We start from the raw sequence: 20,738 nt of genomic DNA on the forward strand, positions 1-20,738 counted from the left end.
CCCCCCCAAGAACAACACCGTCCCTCATCGTCACACCACGGTCATGTCAGACCACAACGCCGGCATTATGGCGCGCAAGGACCTGAAGACGCTCGTGCCGCAGCCTAAAATGTACAAGAAGCCTCCGTTCACCGCCGAAGCACCTGGCGTGCAAAAGGTTGACGGCGAAACGGTCCCTCGCCGCAACATCCGGACCAAGGACCAGCTGAAGAACACGCCAAACCCAGACGTGTGCACCATTTTCGACATTGTGACACAATCGAGCAAGAAGTACGGCAACGCAAAGGCGCTCGGCAAGCGCCGGCTGATAAAGCTGCACGAGGAGAACAAGAAGGTGAAGAAGCTGGTCGATGGCCAAGAGAAGGAGGTCGACAAGAAGTGGACATACTACGAGCTGTCGCCATACGAGTACTTGTCATTCACAGAGTACGAGCAGATGGTTCTGAATGTCGGTTGTGGTTTCCGCGCGCTCGGCATGAAGCCGCAGGACCGCGTCCACATCTTCGCCGCCACACACCCATACTGGTTGGCCACGGCGCATGGAGCTCAGAGCCAGAGCATGCCCATTGTCACCGCCTATGACACGCTTGGAGAGGAGGGTCTCAAGCACTCTCTTCAGCAGACCAACGCCAAAGCCATCTTCTTGGACCCGCATCTCCTCACAAAGCTCGTCAAGCCGCTGAACGAGTCCAAAGACATACACTATGTCATATACAACGACGATGATGCGCCCACGAAGCAGTCTACTCCAGAGCAGACCAAGGCGGATGTTGAGAAGCTCAAAGCAGCTCATCCCCACTTGACCGTCTACAGCTTCACCGACTTCATCGAGCTCGGCAAGCAGAACAAAGTCGAGCCCACCCCGCCTTCGCCAGAGGATCTCTGCTGTATCATGTACACCTCTGGCTCCACTGGAGCGCCCAAGGGTGTGATGCTCACACACAAGAACGTCGTGGCCGCCGTGACTGGTGTGGATGTGGTAGTTGGCGCATACCTCGGTCCCGGAGACGGACTGCTTACATATCTCCCTCTTGCGCATATCTTGGAGTTTGTCTTCGAATCTGCTTGCTTGTGGTGGGGTGGCTCTATGGGCTATGGCAACCCCAAGACCATCTCCGACGCGTCCATGCGCAACTGCAAGGGTGACATTGCCGAGTTCAAGCCCACCATCTTGGTGGGTGTGCCTGCAGTCTGGGAGACTGTCAAGAAGGGAGTCATGGCGAAGGTTGAGAAGCTCAACCCAGTGTCCAAGAATCTCTTCTGGGGAGCAATGAGTGCGAAAACTTTCATGATGAACAACGCTAGCTACCTGCCACTTTCAAGTGTAGGCACTAACATTGTGGACAACGTTGTCTTCAAAAAGGTTGCTGAAGCCACTGGTGGCAGGCTTCGTATCTGTCTGAACGGTGGTGGTCCCATCGCCAAGGAGACACAACGCTTCATTTCCATGTGCATTGCACCAATGATTTCTGGATATGGTCTCACCGAGACGGCGGCCATGGGAGCGATTATGGACCCTCTTGCATGGACCGACCAGGCACTTGGCGAGATTCCAGGTTCTGTCGAAGTGAAGCTCGTTGACTTCCCGGATGCGGGCTACCACGCTACCAACAATCCACCACAAGGCGAGATTTGGATTCGTGGCGCCGCTGTGGCATCTGGCTACCTGGACCTTCCCAAGGAGACTGAAGAATCCTTCACGAGCGATGGCTGGTTCAAGACCGGCGATATCGGTGAATTTGATAGCCTCGGCCAGCTGAAGATCATCGACCGCAAGAAGAATTTGGTCAAGACTCTGAACGGCGAGTACATTGCGCTTGAAAAGCTGGAATCTGTCTACCGATCGACCAAGATTGTCCAAAACATCTGCGTATATGCTCAATCGGATAAGAACAAGCCCATTGCGATTGTTGTGCCAGCAGAACCAGCACTCAAGCAATTGGCCAGCGAAAACGGGATTGAAGGTCATGGTATCGAGGACTTGGCTCACAACAAGAAGATCAACAGTCTCGTACTCAAAGCCATGCAGGATACTGGTAGGAAGCAAGGTCTTGCTGGCATTGAAATCATCGAGGGCGTCGTTCTCACCGATGAGGAGTGGACTCCACAAAGCGTAAGTTTCCTTTCCAATGGTTTGACTCTTGCTCGTGAGTGCACATGCTAACCGCAGCTATTATTAGGGACTTGTCACCTCTGCCCAGAAGCTCAACCGCAAGGGCATTACGGAAAAGTACAAGAATGACATCAAGAAGGCTTATGGTGGCAATTAGAGCAGTGGCAAATAATGTATGATACCCCCCTCACTCACTCCAAATTTGGGGAATTGCCCATTATTGCGTGTGGACGCTCTAGAACAATGAACGTCCATCTGACCTCGTGGGGAGGCAAGAAGTAACGATGAGGATACGACCAAGCGTGCAAGCAAGCGGGCGTTCGAATATTTCTTTTGAGAAAATGGTAGAAACCCCGGCGGACATGTTGTGTTTAGTCCCTTGGCATAATTGAATTGAGATTTTCTCTTTTTCCTTTTTTGAGACCGCACAGTGTTCATCTACTCAAGTATCATGCCTTTTCTTGTCAATTTCTACCTCATCAGAACACCCCCCTCTCAAAGCCCTGTCGAGGACGGGAGTATTCGACCTCACCTGATGTCGCGACATCGAGGTTCATTTTTCAGGAGAACAAAATGTATACCTAGATACCTACTGGGTTGGCTGATGGGTTGGGTCAAGTATTCGCCACACAAACACCAATTTGTATTGTCGCCTGAAGGCCGCAATCATCGTATTTCGACAAATTGACTTTACCTCCTAGGTACCTTGGAGATCGAATCGGTCTGGAACAAATGCGCTGATCAGCGAGTAGGTAGTACATACATGTATTTGGATCTGCTACTCAGCAGCTTACACCTGCCACCTGGTACTATTGTCTCCCTATTATGCTGTACCTTAGTCTTCATGTAAAGCACGAGAGGTAGTGTTGCACGGAGTATCCCGCGCAGGGTTGCGGATGCACGTTCTTTACCATGTGCGCACGCTTCCGGCCGGAGACAGCACTTTGTGTGAATTAAACCAATTGGGGTGGCTTCAGGAATCAGAAGCAAGCGACAAGTGGCACTGCTTAGATGTCGGCTACCTATAAGCCTTGGGAGATGGCAGCATCACACCCTCCCAAACTTCATGATTGTTGGCGAGTGCGGCTACAGCCGCCATGCGTGGGAGGTAGGTATTCTCATCCCACTCAGGCACGCCGATTGACACGCCGATTGGAGAATTGGGTCTCACACCTGCCAATTCATTGGAGGGTTGACGTGGGCAGGTTTCTGGTCCTTGAAGAACCAAGTCTTTTCGAGGGCAGTCGGAGGACATATATCAACACAGCGATTCGTGCGATTCTGTGCATAGACACCATTGCGCTGGAGGAAGGATCGCGAGGATGTACCCTGGACAGTGGCATCTTGTGTATGGAGATCTCGTCAGGCGTGGTACACCTTGCGCTGGGGCTCGATCTGCCCAATTCTGCAACCTTTGTCGCCTGTTCAAGCCGATGCAGCCGGGTCCATGGTATTGCGATTCGTCTCATCTACATTGTTGAACACTGCTGTGCTGGATATGATGAGAATCAGCACTTACTGATGCCTATCCACATGAGACGTAGCATAATCATGCCTAGGTGTGATGCAAACACCTAGCCATGTTCTCTACATCATGTGATGATGCAAAGACAGCCATGAGTTTCACTGTAGGCTAGGAGGTACGGCTGTTCCCAGCCTGTCAGCCTCGCTCTTGTGTGCCGCGTAGGAGGTATGCGAGACTTTGAGCAATATGCTGGTCCGGGCCGCTATACATATGTTCGCAGTCCAGGTTCTTATGGGGCTCTGCAGCTTGGAGCCTCGATCGCCTAGACCGCTTCCCAGTTCAGCGCTGACAGCCGCGTGTGCTGCAATAGAACGATTGTCGGTACATATGCAACGACATGCAACAGCTCCCAGGGGGAACAGCTAGAGGCGAAGTTTGCAAGCCGGACAGCCTGGACTTTCAAATTTGCGATTTGAGAAGTGCTCACGCTTGCCTGGGCCCCCGTCCAACCGCCAATCGCCTTTCGGAGATGTCGGGAGAAGCTTAAGTGGCTGAGCAGAGCAAGATGATGGTGATGTGAGGTATATACCTGACATGTAGTGGGTGCGTTGGCAAGACCAGGTGAGTTCGAGGGAGGGAGGATGTGGACGGAAGTAAGGATGAATGGAGCGAGTGTCGTTCTTGGGCGGAGGGAGCGGCCGGGCCGGAAAGGAGCGGTCTTGTCTCGACGATTCCAACCAACACCACAGCAGGAAGTAGCGACGGAGGGGCACGAGCGACGCGAGCCAGAGCGGGCCGACTGGTGCGTGGCATCAATCATCATACCTCAGGTACCTCCTAGGTACATACCTACATTACCTTACATGTACTTACCTTTCTTACCTACCTAGGTACTACTGTCAGGTAGCCAAGGTAAGGTATGGATTTCGTGGCATCGGGCGTCGGAGCGTCGGAGAAGCAGCGCAGTCTCACTGGGGCGAGACCCGTCGTCGTGGTGGAGGAGGGCAGTGGGCGGCGATTCGTCGTGACCAGGTCACGCTGCAGACGGCGAGGCGTGAGAGGGAGGTGCAGTCCAATGGCGATGCGCCGCCTGCGCTGGCGTGCATATGGCCAGTTGACTGCCAGCGCTGGGCGGGTCCGAACCTATCGACTCCCTCCTGTACCGCCGATTCTTCCCTTCATCAGCTTTCTCCGCCACCCGCACGCGAGATACGCGCCGTCGGCTGCCTCTCCTCGCGACCGACCTCCTGTAAAAAGCGCGGCAAAAAGATGGTTGGTGGAATGGAACCCAACGGCGCCCTCCTCACATCGAATACCACCGGTACAGCCCCCGACAGCGTCCTCTCCGACTTAACATGACTGCTCGAGTAGGGTTACGTGTACTCTACAATATACCTACGACGACGACGACGACGACCATCACCACCATGATGACATCAAATCCCCAATGATAGCCCTTGCGGACGACCTGTTCACGACCCGACCACATTGCGTTCAAGTACGCCATACAAACACAAACCTGACTGGGACACGCTGTCGTGCGACCACCTATACCACCAAACACACTTGCGCAGAGGCGTCATCTGGATCTACCGCGCCAGATCTGGACTTCCACCGAATTGCTAGCTACAGCATATGATCGAGCTCCAGTTCGACCATATTGCTCCCACGGATAGCTGCTCCTCATGGTAGCCCTTCACCACCGCCCCGAAATCGACGACATGCGACATGCCTTTGACTCGGCCTTGTGTCAGTCAGAACAGGACAGTTCTAGTACGCGCAGGTCGTATGATCCATCGAGGTCTGGCAGCGACAACTCGTATCGAACGGCCGCGACAGAATACTCGCAGCACTCCACGAAGCGAACCGCTCGCACTCAACATGCTGCCAGTGATTCCAGTGCGCGATACTCTGCGCACAGACAGCCGCAACAGAGTCCACGATGCTCTATTGAGACCTATGCCTCGACCGTCGCAAGTGAAGAGGAGGTCCAGGAAGAGCTGCCCTCACTAGGCTTTGATTTGCCCGAGTACATCCCACACGCAGGAGGACCGACCGCCATTCCTACGACACCCGCCGACTTCTCTGAGCTCTTTCCGTCACGTCGCAGGCTATTGATCGGGCACGATGACTCCGTTGACGGCGATATGAACTTGCGAGTTGGGACTGAGGTTAATATACGCGGTCAGAGACAAGACATGACCCTGTTCCACTTACGAATGCATCACCTTGGCGATCGTGAATTCTCGCTTCGTAGGTACTGCCGCGACAGTGGGAGGGAAGTGTGCCATTCGGCACGCATGCTCGAAAAGCTGCCATCTAAGAAGCGGCCCGGCTTGACGCGCTCATTGAGTGACGCCTTGAACAGCCTTCGTCCCAAATTGGAGTCCAGAAGTTCTACATGGTCGACCATGAAACGTACCGACTCTGGCTATGGCTCTTCTTTGAACTCCTCGATCGAGGTCGACCACGATGAGCAAAAGACTTCATGGGGCGCCGCCGCGACCCCCCGTCCACAGGCCGTATCGCCCAATTCGATCAAGCTTGAATTCTCAAATTACGCTCAAGTCGAGGTTAGGCGCACTGGGGTGAAAAGCAGCAAGCGTTACGAGTTTGAATATTGGGGTTCCAGCTATAGTTGGCGGCGAATGGTTCGAAAGCATGGACACGCCACATCAGTGTCTTACAAACTCACCAAATCTGGATGTGATCGTGCGTTGGCACATATCGTCTCGTCGACGCTCACGCCCATGCAAGCCGAGGAAGAGCGTCAGGCGGGCCGTTGGATTTCGCCCTGTTCGATGTGGCTCGCGGATGACGATGTCACTCAGGGCCAGAAGGATGTTGCAGAGTAAGTCTTGCAAACTTCACGGGTGTCGCTGTCGAGCATTGAATTCTGTCTTGTGACGAGTTTCGGAAGGTAGTTTGCCCGCGTGCTGAAGACCACTGGCGGTCAAGCCCTTTCAGATGCAGGCTTGAGTATCTGCACTCGGCCAGCGTACATCCTTGAATCCTCTCCCGTGTCGGTGACGCTGCTTTGCTGACAATGCTTTTAGCGTCGTTGTTGCTACCGGCCTGATGGCCCTCGTTGACGACTCCATCAGAACACACTTCAACACAAGACCAACGCTTCAGTATGTTGGACCGAGACGAGTGATCAATGAGATATTGGGGCGGGAGCCGAGTGACCAGCAGGGCCTGCAATCAGCGCACCACCAGGAAACCCGCCCTTGGAGTCGCGGCACAAGTACCACCAGCTCGCGCACTCCAGCGGGGGCGGTCAAGACTGCTATTTGATTGTAGATCCGCGTGTTAGCGTGTGCGACGAATGACGCCCGTTTCTTGATCAACGGCACGCAAACGTGGCGGTCAACACGGGTTTTGGGCAGTCTCGTAATCGATCACGTCGTAGCACTGAAGCCCGGCGATGCGTCGTGCCGCCGTGGGGTCCGGGAACCTTTTTCAACGTCTGTTTTCTGGGACAGAGATTTGATAAATGGCATCGTCTGGAGAAGCGGCTCATACAGTGATGGTGCGCAAGCATAGCATGTCAACTATGTCTCGGTGGGGTCATACTAACAGCATGGGCATCGCATTAGCGCTGTATTATTCATTGGGCGGCGTTTGATGTTGGGGCCTTGAGGCGGCTGTGTTTCAATCGTCCCGCGCGAAGCGGTTCTCAATTGCTGGTCCATATCAATACCAACACAGAGAGCATCACATGAAAGAGATGTTGAATGCGGCTTTCAGAGGGTCGAGATGTTGATTCTGCACTCAGTACAAACGTGCTCTACGGAGCTGAGCCCAATACCTGCTGTCTGCAGTCTATCAGCAACGGCTTGGAGCTCCAAAGTAAAATAGACCGCATCTTTGCAGTATTTCGCTTCCAATGCGGCGGCCAGCTGCGAGTTCCCGTCTTGCAGGCGGCATGCGCGCGATAGCGGGACTGTCATATCTCAGACGCCAGGTCCCGAAGTGGCACAATGGAAATACATGGTGAGTGCAAGATTTGGCAAAACAAAGCACACAAACGCAAGTTTGCTGGCATAGGTTGTGGTGGAGCGCAAGCATTTCTATGCGTCTGGACGTCATTACTTCTGCACGTCGTCCATTCCGGGCTGCTGATGAATACCTTATGCTGGCTTTTGGTCATCAAGCCGTCGACACGTAGACCACCCACCCACCCGCAGTAGTTCACATGCAGCATGCTGGCTGGATGTCAACAGCCGGCCGCGTTGGTGGCATGAACTGTGCTTGTGCATGGGGAGGGGGAAGGGGGAAGGGGGGTGAGAGGACGGCCATTATCTCCATCTTCTCATTCGCTTCCTTTGCGAGTTACCTTTTTTCAGCTTCATCACAGCACGACGGTACATGTAGTAGCAGTAGTTAGTTAGGTACAGTAGGTAAGGTATGTAGTACTGTAGTTTAGTTACTATGCCTTGAATATGCGCCGACCGGACGAAATCCCCAATAATGCAGCCGCGTCACACCACTCGTCACACCCGCACACACACGCACATACACAAGCACATACACAGCCACCCTTCTGTGAAGACAAATCTTTCATGTGCTCCGGGTCTAGTAGGTCTTGGGTACATGTAGTTACGGTAGGGTAGTTTAGGTACAGAAAGGAAACTCTCGGCACGGCTGTAAAGGAGAGCCCTGCCGTGCCGATCCACACAACACTGGACCTACCTCCTACAGCCTACAGGTACCCTACCTGTACCTTTTAAACTTATGCACAGCAAACGCGTGATGAATAGGCGTGAGCTCGTAAAAAAAGGGAAAGAAAAAAGACAAAACCAAGCAAATAAATTATTGGCCATGGGTTCGTCGTTCGTGTGGGTGTGGGTGTGGTGCCCCCAGTTACAGGTAGTTTGCCGGAGATGAAATGCGGGCGGCCTTTTTTGTTTCCTTTTTTTGCTTGTGGGATAAAAGAGTAGTAAGGTAGGTAGCTACATGTAGCTAGCTAGCTAAGGTGTGTAGATAGGTAGGTACCTTAGGTATGGATGGATGTTGTTGGTGTTGTTGTTGTTTGTTGCGAACAATCACAAATCATACAGTACCCTCTAGGTAGGTAGGTTAGGGTAGGTACCTTACCTAGGTAGGTACCAACGAACGAACTGCGAGACCGTACTCCATCTTTTTTTGTTCTCTCTTACCCTATCCTGTCTTTCTCGCCTCTCTCCCTCCCTCCCTCGTTTCCTAGGACCGGCCGACCGACAGAACGGACACACACGGACGGACGGACGGGACTGGATGACGGCCGAGAGACACGGACGGCTGCTTGCTTTGCTTTGCTTTACTTCGCTTTGCTTTGCTCAACACCCGCCTGCCGCTGCTGTCACGTTGTTTTCCTTTTCCTTTAGAGAAGAGGGACCGTGACCACTTCTTGAAGCGGTAAAAGAGGAAACGCAGCGGAGAGAGGCCCAGCTGGTGTCCCATTCTCTCCCAAGCACCAAGAAAAAAGAGTATATAACTCTGCTCTTCTTCAGGCACCAGGTCCAAGAGGTTTTTTTTTTCCTTTTTGTATCCTCTCACCTGCAGCGGCGGCTAAGTCCAACAAACGACAAACTATCTCGTCCCTGATACCTACCTACCTACCTGCCTACCTGCCTACCTACCTTACCCCCCCAACAATTCGTACGAGGACTTGATTTGTTGTTTTTAGGTGGCGGTGCAGCTGTTACCTACCTACCTCACTCCAAACTCGAAACGGTCATCGCTATTAGCTGGCTAGCTCCTAGCTCTTCTTCACACGATTACCTACCTTGCTTGTTTTTTTATATTTTAGTTGCCTGTTACAGCCATACCAACCGAACCTACGAGCTCCCTTCCCCGCTTCATCGAAGCAACGACGGACGAGAGCATCATCATGTCTTCGACCACTTCTTCCCAAGGCACTGCTGGCGGTGCCCAGTCCTCACCACACCAGGAGCGTCTGATCAGTGAGTCTATCATCGTCACATCTCTCTCCCATCCTCATCATCCCCCACGAGGCTTTCTTCTCGCTTCGACCTAGCGTAGCAGCAGCATACTTGCTAACTGTCTTCCCCTCCAACAGGCTTCTGCCGTCAGCAAGGTGCTCGAACGCCAAACTTCCAGATCGTCTCTGATCGCAGAGGTAAGCACTCGTTATCCCATTCACAGCCCTATCGACTTGACCTCTCTCTTCTCCTCTCTTCCTCTCTCTTCCTCTCTCTTCCTCTCTCTCCCTCTCTGTCTTCCTTTCCCTCTTCATCTCGCCCCTCCTCTCTCTCCTCCTCTCCCCTCCTCCTCTGTCTCTCTCTTCTTTTTCTTTTCCTCTCCTCTTCCCTCCAAACTAACACGTCATTCTCCCAGGTGGCCGTACAGCCTGGAGCTGCGTCGTCACAGTTCAAGGAACGCAGGTGCCGGCGCGATTCTGGTACGACGGTCAATATGTCAACAACGCCAAGGAAGACGCTGCGGAGAAAGCCTTGCAGATGTTGGGTGTTTTGCCCACTCCACCACAGAGTCAGTCTCTACCCGCCCACCTTCGCCAAGGCAGTCAATGCTATGGTGGCAACAGCAGCATGATCAACAGCTGAATATTGTCCGCTTCTTCTTCTTTATCAGATCGTGCGACTTGATGCACACAACAGACTTGCTCAACTTTTTCCATCTTTTTCGTCTTGGTTTCGGAAACCTCAAGTGTGGTTGCGTGCTGAAAAGCAACAATGCTGGAAAGCTGGCGGGTGGGGGTCTGTATTATAGCTGGAGCTGGGAGGCATCGGTCGGTCTTCGGACTGCATGGCGTTCGTGTTCTTCTCTTCGTGAGGACTGGCTATGGTCAGGTCACTGGTTAGGCACGGCCAGAGGGGGTTGGGTGGCCTCTTGGGGGCGGCAGTGCGAGGGTCTTCGGGAAGAATGGCATTGCATTGCATGTAGCATACATATGGCCACGCTGATGAGTTGGTCTTTTCCTTGATCATGATGGGAGGAGTAGGTTAGAGCATAGTGAATGTTGAGCACCGGCGAATGGAAGTTCGTCTCTACCTCGCCTTCGACTACTTCCCTTCTGCCTCATGTTCAGCTGCTGAGTTATTGTTGGATGGTAGGATGTACATGGAGTATTCCAGACTGAGGTGATACAGGCAGGTATGCTCGCGCGAGTCAAGCAGAAACTGCGGCGGGATCAGTCAGCAGCAAAATCTGAAGATTCAATGTCTCCACTCCCACCCACACCCCTCGCTTCCTTCCACCACCACCCGAAGATTTGCGACGGGATTAGTCCAAAGATAAGAGAAATCCTTCGGGCATGATAAAAGCATGCGCGGATCACCGCCGCGCAATCCTGTAATTCCTATCTGGTTCGCAGCTATGTCGACTACCAGACTTTCACTTCACTTGACGACGGGAGCCTAAGAGTAGGTTTGCCCGTGAGAGCCAGCACAATTCTCATTCTTCCCCTTCCAGACCATCTCCATTGCATCGTTCCGTTTATCGTAAAAGTCAACGTCCCATCTGAGATCGCGTGTTCGCATAGAGCTAGCTGTTGAAAACAGGCCGAAGTTGGGAGAGTCTGGGGACAGGATGGTCTCCGAAGACTACGTCAAAGATGACCATCCGGATACAATAGTGCCAGAGACGGGCCCCAAGAAGACGTGGTCCGATCGTCGAAGAGGATTCATCAAGGCATTCACGACGAGAGAAGGCCTCATAGGCAATTACGACTATGTGTTCTTGTTCACGCCGAACATTCCCTTCATGAAGCGCAGCCGTCGATCTGCTGCCCCCTTCTTTGGTCTCCATGATACCATGCCGGTCTTCCTCGCACTGCTTCTGGGACTCCAGCACGCTTTGGCAATGCTCGCAGGAATCATCAGTCCTCCCATTATCCTTTCGGGAGCGGCGAACTTGACTGGTGAGGTGCAGAATTATCTCGTCAGCACGGCACTCATTGTTTGCGCATGCCTATCCGTCATCCAAATCACTCGCTTTCATATCTGGAAGACGCCCTATCATCTCGGAACGGGCTTAATCTCCGTCGTTGGAGTCTCCTTCTCAACGATCCCGGTCGCGACGGGAGCATTATCGCAAATGTATGCAAACGGGTACTGTCCTACAGCGGCGGATGGAACGCAATTACCATGTCCTCGTGGCTACGGAGCCATTTTGGGAACACAATGTGTCTGCGCACTTCTGGAAGTGTTCATGTCGTTCATTCCTCCCCGATGGCTGAAGAAGATATTTCCGCCCCTTGTGACGGGGCCTACGGTACTGCTCATTGGCGTTGCACTCATCACGACTGGTATGGAGAATTGGGCGGGCGGCACAGGAAGCTGTATGTCGAGGCCTGAAAGTGGCATCTATCAGCTTTGCCCCAATACTAACGCTCCGCACGCATTGCCATGGGGCAGCGCTGAGTTCATTGGATTGGGTTTCTTGGTTTTTGTGACTATCATCATGTGCGAAAGATTTGGCGCACCTATCATGAAGAGTTGCTCAGTAGTCCTTGGATTGCTAGTTGGCTGCATTGTTGCAGCAGCTTGTGGTTACTTTGATCGATCCGGTAGGTCGTTACTGCCAAATTATAACCCTGAATAAGGTACGTGCTAACATACTGCGTACTCCAGGCATCGACGCAGCTCCTGTTGCCAGCTTCATCTGGGTGCACACGTTCCCATTGTCAATCTACGGACCTATTGTTCTACCTTTACTGGCAGTCTATATCGTGCTCACCATGGAGACAATCGGAGATGTGACAGCAACCTGCGATGTCAGTAAGCTCCAAGTTGATGGCCCCATGTTCGACAGCAGAATTCAAGGGGGTGTATTAGCAGACGGCATCAACGGCATCCTCGCTGGATTGTGCACCATCACACCCATGTCTGTCTTCGCTCAGAACAATGGTGTGATCGCACTGACGAGATGCGCCAACCGCAAGGCTGGCTATGCTTGCTGTTTCTGGCTACTCATCATGGGCATATTTGCCAAATTCGCAGCAGCTCTGGTAGCCATCCCATCATCCGTACTCGGCGGCATGACCACATTCTTGTTTTCTGCAGTCGCAGTCGCGGGTATCCGCATCATGTCGACAATGCCATGGACGCGACGAAACAGGTTCATTTTGACAGCTGCGCTGGCTCCAGGATTTGGCGCAACATTGGTACCGACTTGGGTAAGTTCGAATAATAGAGCTGCGGGATGGAGCCATAGCTAACACAACTAACTCATTAGTTCTCCTACGTCTTCACATACACTGGTGACAATCACGCTCTCACCGGCTTTTTTAACGCGATATCGCTTGTGATGGAGACAGGTTTTGCTGTCGTAGCTTTTCTGGCTCTGATACTCAACTTGCTTCTGCCAGAAGAAGACGAGGACGAAGACATTCCTGAGTTGACAGCAAATACTGCCGACGAGCAGGATGATGCGGAGGAGTGGGATCGAATACGAGCGGTTCGTGATGGTACATCTAGCAGTGAGCCCAAGGGCACAGCATCCTAAGGTGCTTATCCACGATCAAAACATCCAAACTATTATCGTACGAATTCCCTGAAGTTGTTGTATCCGCCTCTTTACCGCGAGCGTGCTCGGTATACCCAATGTGGCGAACCCGAGTGACAAGCTCTCTCCCCTCTTTCCACCTCCACAATCTTCCTCCATCTGACCATGTTCCCTCGCACAAGTACCGTGTATTAATAAGCACCTGTAGTCCAGCAGCACAATGCTACGCAGCGTATCATCACATCGTAGGGAAACCCATCTCTCTCATACCTTTCTGATACAGCCATATACCATCCACCACACCTCGCAACCACAATGACAACCACTGAAACAGAAGAAACCCCCCCTCCCTCTCCAGCGACAACATCAACGTCAACAAAACTAGAAACCTTCCACTTCATCAACTCCCCCACCTCGTCTATAAACGAAGCCCTCACAGGTCTCACCCACCTCCATCCCAATCTCTCCTACAACGCCGAATACAAAATCCTCTACCGCTCCGACCTCGCCTCATCCTCTTCTTCGACCTCCAAAAAGAACAATGTCACAACCATCGGGTTCTCCGGAGGAGGTCACGAACCCATGTTTGGAGGATTTGTCGGGCAAAATTTCCTCTCAGCGTACGTTTCAGGAGAAATTTTCGCTTCGCCGACTGCGAGGCAGATTTTGGAGGCGATTAGATTATGTCAACCTCATCCTCATCATCCAGTAGAAGGCGAAAGTAATAAAGAAGGAGGAGGAGGAGGTGGAGGAGGAACATTAATCGTCTGTGGGAATTACACGGGAGATATTTTAAATGCGGGTTTAGCAGTGACGAGGGCGCGGGCGGAAGGGTATCGAGTACATTTTACTCCGGTGGGAGATGATGTTGCTGTGGGGAGGCGGAAGGGAGGATTAGTGGGGAGGAGAGGGTTGAGTGGACATTTGGTGGCGTTGAAGTGTGCGTGTGCGCTTGCGGAACGAGAGGGAGAGTCGACGACGACGACGGCGACGTTGGAACGGGTGGCGGAGGTGATGGAGTATGTGGCGGGGAATGTGGGGACGATTGGGGTCGCGTTTGATAGGTATGTTGTCATATGGGAACGAAGAAAAACAGTACAACTGCGAGAGGTCTTTTTTGTTGTGTGTGCAAGATCTTTGTAGTGGGAAGGTTGCTGATGAAATTTTGTGTTGCAGAGTTGCTTTGCCAAATGCTACATTGACAGATCTGCAGAATCTACCACCTGCGACGATTGAGCTAGGGATGGGGGCTCATGGTGAGCCTGGATTGCAGCAGATTAGTCCCGTCCCTTCGCCAGAGGCACTAGTATCGCAAATGCTGGATCTTCTCCTCGACGTGTCAGATACCGATCGAGCCTTTATTCCATTCTCGAAATCGACGAATCCGACGACCGACAATGAGGTGGTCTTACTATTGAACAGCCTGGGAAGCACATCTGACGAAGTACTCGCGAGATTTGCAGAGCTAGCGATATCGGAATTGGAACAGCGCGGGTTCGTCGTACGAAGGTTGACATTGGGACCTCTTGTCACCTCCCTCAAGATGAGTGGCTTTGGTATCACGGTATGGAGACTGCCTCCGATAAGTGGGGAAGCGCTGGAAAGGGATGCAGCTGTAGAACTCTGGGATTCTCCAGTCGATGTCTTAGCATGGCGGCAGTAGCGCTCCAGGCTGATGATCAGCGTACTTAATCGACTCGAAACACTTCTTCTAATGGTTTCCACCTATGTTGAATTGATGTGAGCTCGTGTTGGGAAGCTGCAAGAGTCAGAGACCTTACCATCCTTTGGGATCTGTGCTGCCTTGAGCACCATCCACGAGAGTTTCTTGCATACCATCGGTCATCTGCCTACGATCCAGACGCACATATAAGTCAGCACGGGGCCTGCGTTGATGGTTTCTCTTGGACATGGCTATCATACCACCATTCCCGCACTTTCGGATTTGCTTTCATCTTCTCCATATCTGCGTCATAGTCGTCACCGACGTACTTCATCGTAGCGAACAAAGTCATCGACTGGTCGTCCAAGAAGATGGAGTAGTCGACAATGTTACAGTCCTTGATTTGTTGTAGCACAGCCGGCCAAACAGCGTCATGGCATTCTTTGTAGGCCTGGAGCGACTCGCGCTTGAGACGCACGATTTGCGCGATGCGGCGTGGTTCTGGAGACATAGTCTTTGTCTATTGGTTGTTGGACGGCAAGTCACTTTGTTCGAGAGGGGTTGTGATGATGATGATGATGAGCTTTGAACATTTTGAAAGATACATGTACCGCGTCTTATAATCAATCTATTCGGTGTAGATGGGGCCGAGGCAATGCTTGCCTCAATGTGGAGCCAGCTTGGTTCAGGAATTCCTGCTCTGTATGGCGGGCCGGTAATCAAGTGTATAATTTTCACGACGCAATCTGTTACGATGCTCAGGCAGAGGTAAGTACGCGCTGGAGGTGCGTGCATTTTACTACAGCGGCGCCTAGAGTGTAGACTTGCGGCTCACAGGTATTGGTGTTGGAGCTCCATCATAGCATTTGACGTGCTAGCGACTTGAATGATACCATCACGCAGCGTAATCAGAGTAGGACCCGAATATGAGCGCACGACCAGAGTCTTCCACATCGCGACGCTGGGCGTCCTCGAGGTTCAATAGGAGGCGAGCAGTTGAGACCAAGATCTCTGGGCATTTTATCAGTGAACGGCACTCTTCGACTTCTACTTCTTTCAGCTCACCTTCCAGCTCTACATTATAGCTCACGGGACTCTCGTACTCGCTGGCCAAGATTGGTTGGTCCCGTCTCCATTTCTGCTCTTTGACCCGAAACTTGATACCATAGTCCTCGCGGCCAGTATTGAGCCAAAGGATGCTGGGATCTTTGTGAGGGTCTGTCACACCGGTAATGCTATCGGATCGAGCTGTGCGATTACCATCGCCATCCTCGTGAATTATTGCAATCTGCTCACCATCCGTCCACCTCTTGCTCTCGCACTGTTTGGACAGCCAGTTTCTCCATACACGAATGGTCCCTCTACAGACATCGACAAAGCCGCACAGGATGCCTGCAGTGCCTTGGCGTCTGCCGAGAAAGGCGACTGTCTCGAGCTGCGAGAAGAGGCAGTCGGCATCAATGCTCACCACTCTCATCACGGCATTCCCAGCATCCGCTAGCTTGGCCGCTGCGGCTTCTGCTGGCACATATGTCCGCGATCCAGGTATGTCGCCTGCTGGATGTGGTCGAGGCAGACTAAGCCAGTCGGGCTCTTTTGTGACGGGCCTGAATCTAGTACGCAACTGTCCCATTTGTTTTATAATACCAACACATTTGTCACCACGCTCGATGTCTGTGCTCAACTCTTGCATACCACCGGTGCCCAGACCGGTACAGAGAACTTTCTGAAGAGTCCATTTCGCTGCTGGAGGCCCGCACTCCAGATACATCGTATAGCCATCAAGAGCTGCTGCGAGTTGCAGTCTGTGCTGCAGCAAACGTACCACGAGGCTGTGAAAGTGGCGGTTGGTGGTGGAGAATTGGACCAGTTCCCTCGTTGGAAAGCTACTCAAGATGCTGAGGAGTATCTAGGTACATAGACATAGTCAGTCTGTGCTTTGATAGTGTGAGTACGACGAGTCCTACTTCATTGGGCAAGACGAAGATGCCGCGCATAACGTCTTCCATGTCCGCCATGTTTACGATAGTACTACGAGAAAAGAATATTTCAACAGACAGCTGCGACACACCCTAATTCACTTAGGTATCCGAGAGTGATGATGATGATATACACGGACGGTTGAAAGGATGATTGATGCGAGCCTCGTCCCTTCCTCGTGATTTGGCGCGCTAGCGTGCCTTCCGCGTCGCGATTTCCCGACTTCAACCTCTGTAGACATCACTTCTCGGTTTGCCGGCAGCCAACCTTGATACCAACTCTACCTATACAGGCTCAGCCCGCGATGGCTCGCCCTACTGCATCGGGCGTGCAGGGCTTCGTCCTTCGCCAGAATGGCATGGCACAAGACGGTGGTGCCGATGATACAAAGGCCCTCGAGCGCAAGTCATCTAAGCTCTCGGATCAGGAAATCCAGAGTATGAAAGTACAGCCACAGGCGACTTCAACTCAAGGCAAATCACAGGCAAACACACGCACCGCGCGAGATATTGATGGTCCGGGGCAAATGAAACGATCTCAGTCAGGAATGAGATCTGCGCCAAAAGGCATGCTTTCGACAGATGCTAGCAACGCTGTTCGTACATCAGCCTCCGGAAGCACGCAAAACGCAAAGCAAGGTAAAGAGAAGAAGCCACCGGTCCAAGTTGAGCCTCATGCAGACGAAGTGGCCAGCGACGGAAGTTCAGTGTATGAGACTGATGAAGATGAAGATGATGATGGGCTTCAACAGCCCTCTGTCAATCAGGCCGACATACAGACCCGGAACGCGCATGTTCCTAATGTCTTAACCGAGCGTCGCATGACTGGTGATTCCTATCCTGCTACTACGTCGGGAGTGCCCTCTGAAGTGGACGTCCATGACGCGCAACAGCAATCACAGAATCATGCTCGCGGCATGCAAGTGCCTACGGGAATCATGCCGGTGCGAGGCTCAGGCCCCCGTGGTGGCATGACTGTCCCGAATGTAGCTGTACCGCGACTCGATACGCTGGGTCAAGCCAGCCGACCAGCGCACGTAAACATCACGAGTGAAATTGGGGCAGGATTTCAATTTGGGGTGGCTCCGGCGATTCAACCCAAAGTCAACAGATCAGTTCATCATGGTCCGCAGCCAATGCCGCACCCACAACGCAATCCACCGGCCCAAAATCATCCACCGCAAGGTCCAGGCCAACAGCATCGCATCGTAAACCAGCACTTGCCTCAAGCTCCCGCGAATGCACAACGAGCCCCAGCTAACACGCAAGCTGTGTCGAAATTGCCAGCCTCCGAAAAGCAGGTTCTAGTGCTCCCCTCCAACAAGCCTGTGATCCACCAAGAGTCTCATCGGCAATTGGGCGATGTCAACCACCAAGATGCCCTGCCACATCCATTGCATTTCACACAAATGCCTGCTCATGAGAGAAATGTACACAAGAGCCACACGTCAACCGTGAATCCGCAGCCACCTTCATCGGATGTGCAACAGCCGAGTGATCATCAGTACTCGGAATTTGAATATCTGAACGTGGGAGATGGTAAGGATTATGGGCACATGGACGAGCAATATCCGGAAGAGCAACATGCTGAGGACCAGCCTCCCGAAGAGCAGTACTCAGAGGAGCAGCACCACCCAGAAGAGCGTCAGGACATAGACTACGCTGAGTCCGAACTGTTCAGCAAAAGCTATGCAGACATCAAAGCGCAGTCTTTCGACCTGGACCCTTGCGCCGTGCCACTGAATTTACCACAGGAGCTTCCGACAGACAATCTTCATCAAAAGCTCGTAAGCGTGATGAAGTTGAAGACGCAGCCACAGCAACCGAATCCTCAGTTTGAGTTGTTCAAGTCTATGACTTTGACTGAATGGGAGGAAGCTGGAGACTGGTTTCTCGACCGCTTCAGCGACCTCATGGCCAAATTGAAGGCTGCTCGCAAACAGAAGCGAAAGATCGCGCATGACTTCGAGTGTGAGATTGAGCAGCGCCACGAGGCAGTGGCTAAGAAGCAGAAATTGACCCAGGCCGCCCTTGACGAAATGAAAATGACTGGTGGGAAGGTCTTGGAAGGCACGCCGAAGAAATCGCCGAGGAAGCCGACGAAGGCAAAGAAGTGATGAGAGAAGGACCACTTTTCTTGTTAACGGGAAGCAGACGACGACATTGTTCTACGAGCATTTCAAGATGACATGAGTGTACGAAAAGCTGAAATGGTCGAGACCATGGCTAGTGTTGACGACGACTGCAATCTCCCCCGCATGATACCCACTTTGTAATACCAAGTCAAACCACATATCCACAACATCCCTTTTCTCTGGTGATGTCTCTCGAGACAATAGGGAGTTTCGCCTAGTAAGGCAGGTAGGTACGTACTCGTCGCTATTGCCGGTCATTCGTTCCGAACCACCCGACTTCAAGCTTTATCTGCTGCACTCCACTGTGTAAAGAAACCGAAGCCTTATTATTACCGTAAAGAGGCATCGTACCAATCATGCATTATTATGCAGTATGCACCCACACACCCATGCTGCATGCATGCATCAACCACCACCACCACCATCATCCCCGTCCCGCATGTGATTATCGTCCCACTACACCTCATCATCATCATCACATACATGTACGGTAGTCAAGCCTTTTTTCACCCCACGCCGTTCCCGCTTTTTCTCCACAAGAAGCATATGCAACGCAACCTGCACCTCACATGCGTAAAGGAAGGAAGGATTCGAAGGGAAGGATTCTACCGAACTCGTTTTTTTTCTCTCTCTCCTTTTAATTTCCCGGTCCGGAGGTCTTCGGTCTTCGAATGTCCGTCAGACGCTGATCCTCATGTTATTTTATTATAACCATCAGCAAGCAGGCATCCGTTTCAACGAGTTCAGCTACTCCAATCAATTAGGGTACTACTAGTACTCAACTTAGCTCAGCCTCAGCTAGTTCAGCGGGGAGCTAGGCAGCCAGTTTTTAGCCGGTGAACCCCAGATAATCAACCCCAGATACTCCCCATCATTATCATCAGCGTCATCATCAGCATCATCATCATCAATTACCCGGACTACAATGTTTACAATCCCCCCGATAGCTAGCGGCCGGCTTTTCACGCCTAGTGTCGGCGTTTTTTTCTTTCTTCCATCAAGAAATTGCCTTGTTGTTCAAAGAAAATCAAGAAAAGAAAAGAGGTACCCTGGTAGACCGTAGCAGGAGTAAGTGAGTACCTACCTACCTAGCAATAACACGTCAAACAACAAGAAACGGACATACGATGTTTTGCCATATTAGTAGGGAACTTGGAAAAAACTTGAAAATCTCCTGGATAAATAGATTATGGATGGATACATGCCTGCTATATACTGTTACCTACTTTATTTTACCTAGATAGGAAGCAGATAGGCAGACGAGACAAGACAGAAAGGCAAGACAAGACAAGACAAAGTAGGCAGATAGATTGTACGTACCCAGGAGGAAGGAGATAGACCAGCTGACGTCTTTTTTTCGGATTCCGCCTCTTGAAGAGACTAACTAGTAGACTAGTAAAGAAACTCTAAGAGGGGAGTCTGGAGAAAAAAAAAACTGATTTGGAGGAGAAGAAAGATTGGAGGGAGGTACCTCCCAGTAGGTGGGGTAGTGAGATTGCGGAGAGCGAACAGAATAGAATAGAACAAGTAACGAATGACATGACCGAATGACCGAAGAAAAAGTCACATGTATCTAACATGTACCTTTTAGATAAAAAAAAAGTGATGTTGTTGACGTCGGGGTTTTTTGTTTATGTCAATCAATTATTGCCTATAGGACAAACAAACCAAACCAAACCAAACCAAACTAAAACAAGGAAAAAGGAAGAGAAGAAGAAGAAGAGAAGGGAAGAGAAGAGAAGAGAAAGAGATATATACCGATTTGACAAAGTTGGGTAATGTATATGGATACCTCCTACTACAGATCCTTCCTTCTAGGACGCAGTACCTCCTAGCAATAGGAAGAAAAGTTCCTTTCAAAGCTACCTAGTAATTATACTTACCTGTATCCATCTCTATCTCTCTCTCTCTC

The 20,738-nt window shown here is 51.7% G+C and overlaps 9 protein-coding genes across 9 annotated transcripts; 6 read left to right on the plus strand and 3 right to left on the minus strand.

Moving 5' to 3' along the window:
* The first annotated feature begins 17 nt into the window (after nt 1-17).
* SEPMUDRAFT_148907 (acyl-CoA synthetase) lies at nt 18-2,537 on the plus strand. Its single transcript, XM_016905222.1, has 2 exons — nt 18-2,113; nt 2,181-2,537. Exons 1-2 carry the CDS (start codon nt 44-46, stop codon nt 2,268-2,270), a joined length of 2,160 nt encoding a protein of 719 aa, XP_016761813.1. The 5' UTR covers nt 18-43; the 3' UTR covers nt 2,271-2,537.
* A 2,240-nt stretch (nt 2,538-4,777) lies between these two features.
* On the plus strand, nt 4,778-7,956 carry SEPMUDRAFT_148908 (uncharacterized protein). The gene is made up of 2 exons (XM_016905223.1): nt 4,778-7,110; nt 7,178-7,956. The coding sequence occupies exon 1, from the start codon at nt 5,264-5,266 to the stop codon at nt 6,431-6,433; it is 1,170 nt and encodes a 389-aa protein (XP_016761814.1). The 5' UTR covers nt 4,778-5,263; the 3' UTR covers nt 6,434-7,110; nt 7,178-7,956.
* A 1,256-nt stretch (nt 7,957-9,212) lies between these two features.
* On the plus strand, nt 9,213-10,614 carry SEPMUDRAFT_125411 (uncharacterized protein). The gene is made up of 3 exons (XM_016901981.1): nt 9,213-9,526; nt 9,643-9,702; nt 9,921-10,614. The coding sequence occupies exons 1-3, from the start codon at nt 9,454-9,456 to the stop codon at nt 10,145-10,147; spliced, it is 360 nt and encodes a 119-aa protein (XP_016761815.1). The 5' UTR covers nt 9,213-9,453; the 3' UTR covers nt 10,148-10,614.
* On the minus strand, nt 9,213-10,614 carry SEPMUDRAFT_125412 (uncharacterized protein). Its single transcript, XM_016901982.1, has one exon. It carries the CDS (start codon nt 10,529-10,531, stop codon nt 10,247-10,249), a length of 285 nt encoding a protein of 94 aa, XP_016761816.1. The 5' UTR covers nt 10,532-10,614; the 3' UTR covers nt 9,213-10,246.
* A 344-nt stretch (nt 10,615-10,958) lies between these two features.
* SEPMUDRAFT_148912 (Xanthine/uracil permease) lies at nt 10,959-13,103 on the plus strand. The gene is made up of 3 exons (XM_016905224.1): nt 10,959-12,111; nt 12,176-12,720; nt 12,780-13,103. Exons 1-3 carry the CDS (start codon nt 11,133-11,135, stop codon nt 13,047-13,049), a joined length of 1,794 nt encoding a protein of 597 aa, XP_016761817.1. The 5' UTR covers nt 10,959-11,132; the 3' UTR covers nt 13,050-13,103.
* Nucleotides 13,104-13,364: 261 nt separating this feature from the next.
* Nucleotides 13,365-14,712, plus strand: SEPMUDRAFT_116720 (Dak kinase; the record flags this gene model as incomplete). The annotated part of the gene is made up of 2 exons (XM_016901278.1): nt 13,365-14,113; nt 14,226-14,712. The coding sequence occupies 2 exons, from the start codon at nt 13,365-13,367 to the stop codon at nt 14,710-14,712; spliced, it is 1,236 nt and encodes a 411-aa protein (XP_016761818.1).
* Nucleotides 14,713-14,737: 25 nt separating this feature from the next.
* On the minus strand, nt 14,738-15,223 carry SEPMUDRAFT_116721 (rhamnose mutarotase; the record flags this gene model as incomplete). The annotated part of the gene is made up of 3 exons (XM_016901279.1): nt 14,738-14,774; nt 14,831-14,899; nt 14,973-15,223. The coding sequence occupies 3 exons, from the start codon at nt 15,221-15,223 to the stop codon at nt 14,738-14,740; spliced, it is 357 nt and encodes a 118-aa protein (XP_016761819.1).
* Nucleotides 15,224-15,607: 384 nt separating this feature from the next.
* On the minus strand, nt 15,608-16,709 carry SEPMUDRAFT_42078 (uncharacterized protein; the record flags this gene model as incomplete). The annotated part of the gene is made up of 3 exons (XM_016908856.1): nt 15,608-15,723; nt 15,778-16,621; nt 16,680-16,709. 3 exons carry the CDS (start codon nt 16,707-16,709, stop codon nt 15,608-15,610), a joined length of 990 nt encoding a protein of 329 aa, XP_016761820.1.
* A 318-nt stretch (nt 16,710-17,027) lies between these two features.
* SEPMUDRAFT_125416 (uncharacterized protein) lies at nt 17,028-18,959 on the plus strand. Its single transcript, XM_016901983.1, has one exon. It carries the CDS (start codon nt 17,051-17,053, stop codon nt 18,806-18,808), a length of 1,758 nt encoding a protein of 585 aa, XP_016761821.1. The 5' UTR covers nt 17,028-17,050; the 3' UTR covers nt 18,809-18,959.
* Nucleotides 18,960-20,738: the final 1,779 nt, after the last annotated feature.

This window comes from Sphaerulina musiva, assembly GCF_000320565.1.
Source record: "Sphaerulina musiva SO2202 unplaced genomic scaffold SEPMUscaffold_4, whole genome shotgun sequence".
In the NCBI taxonomy this organism is placed as follows: domain Eukaryota; kingdom Fungi; phylum Ascomycota; class Dothideomycetes; order Mycosphaerellales; family Mycosphaerellaceae; genus Sphaerulina; species Sphaerulina musiva.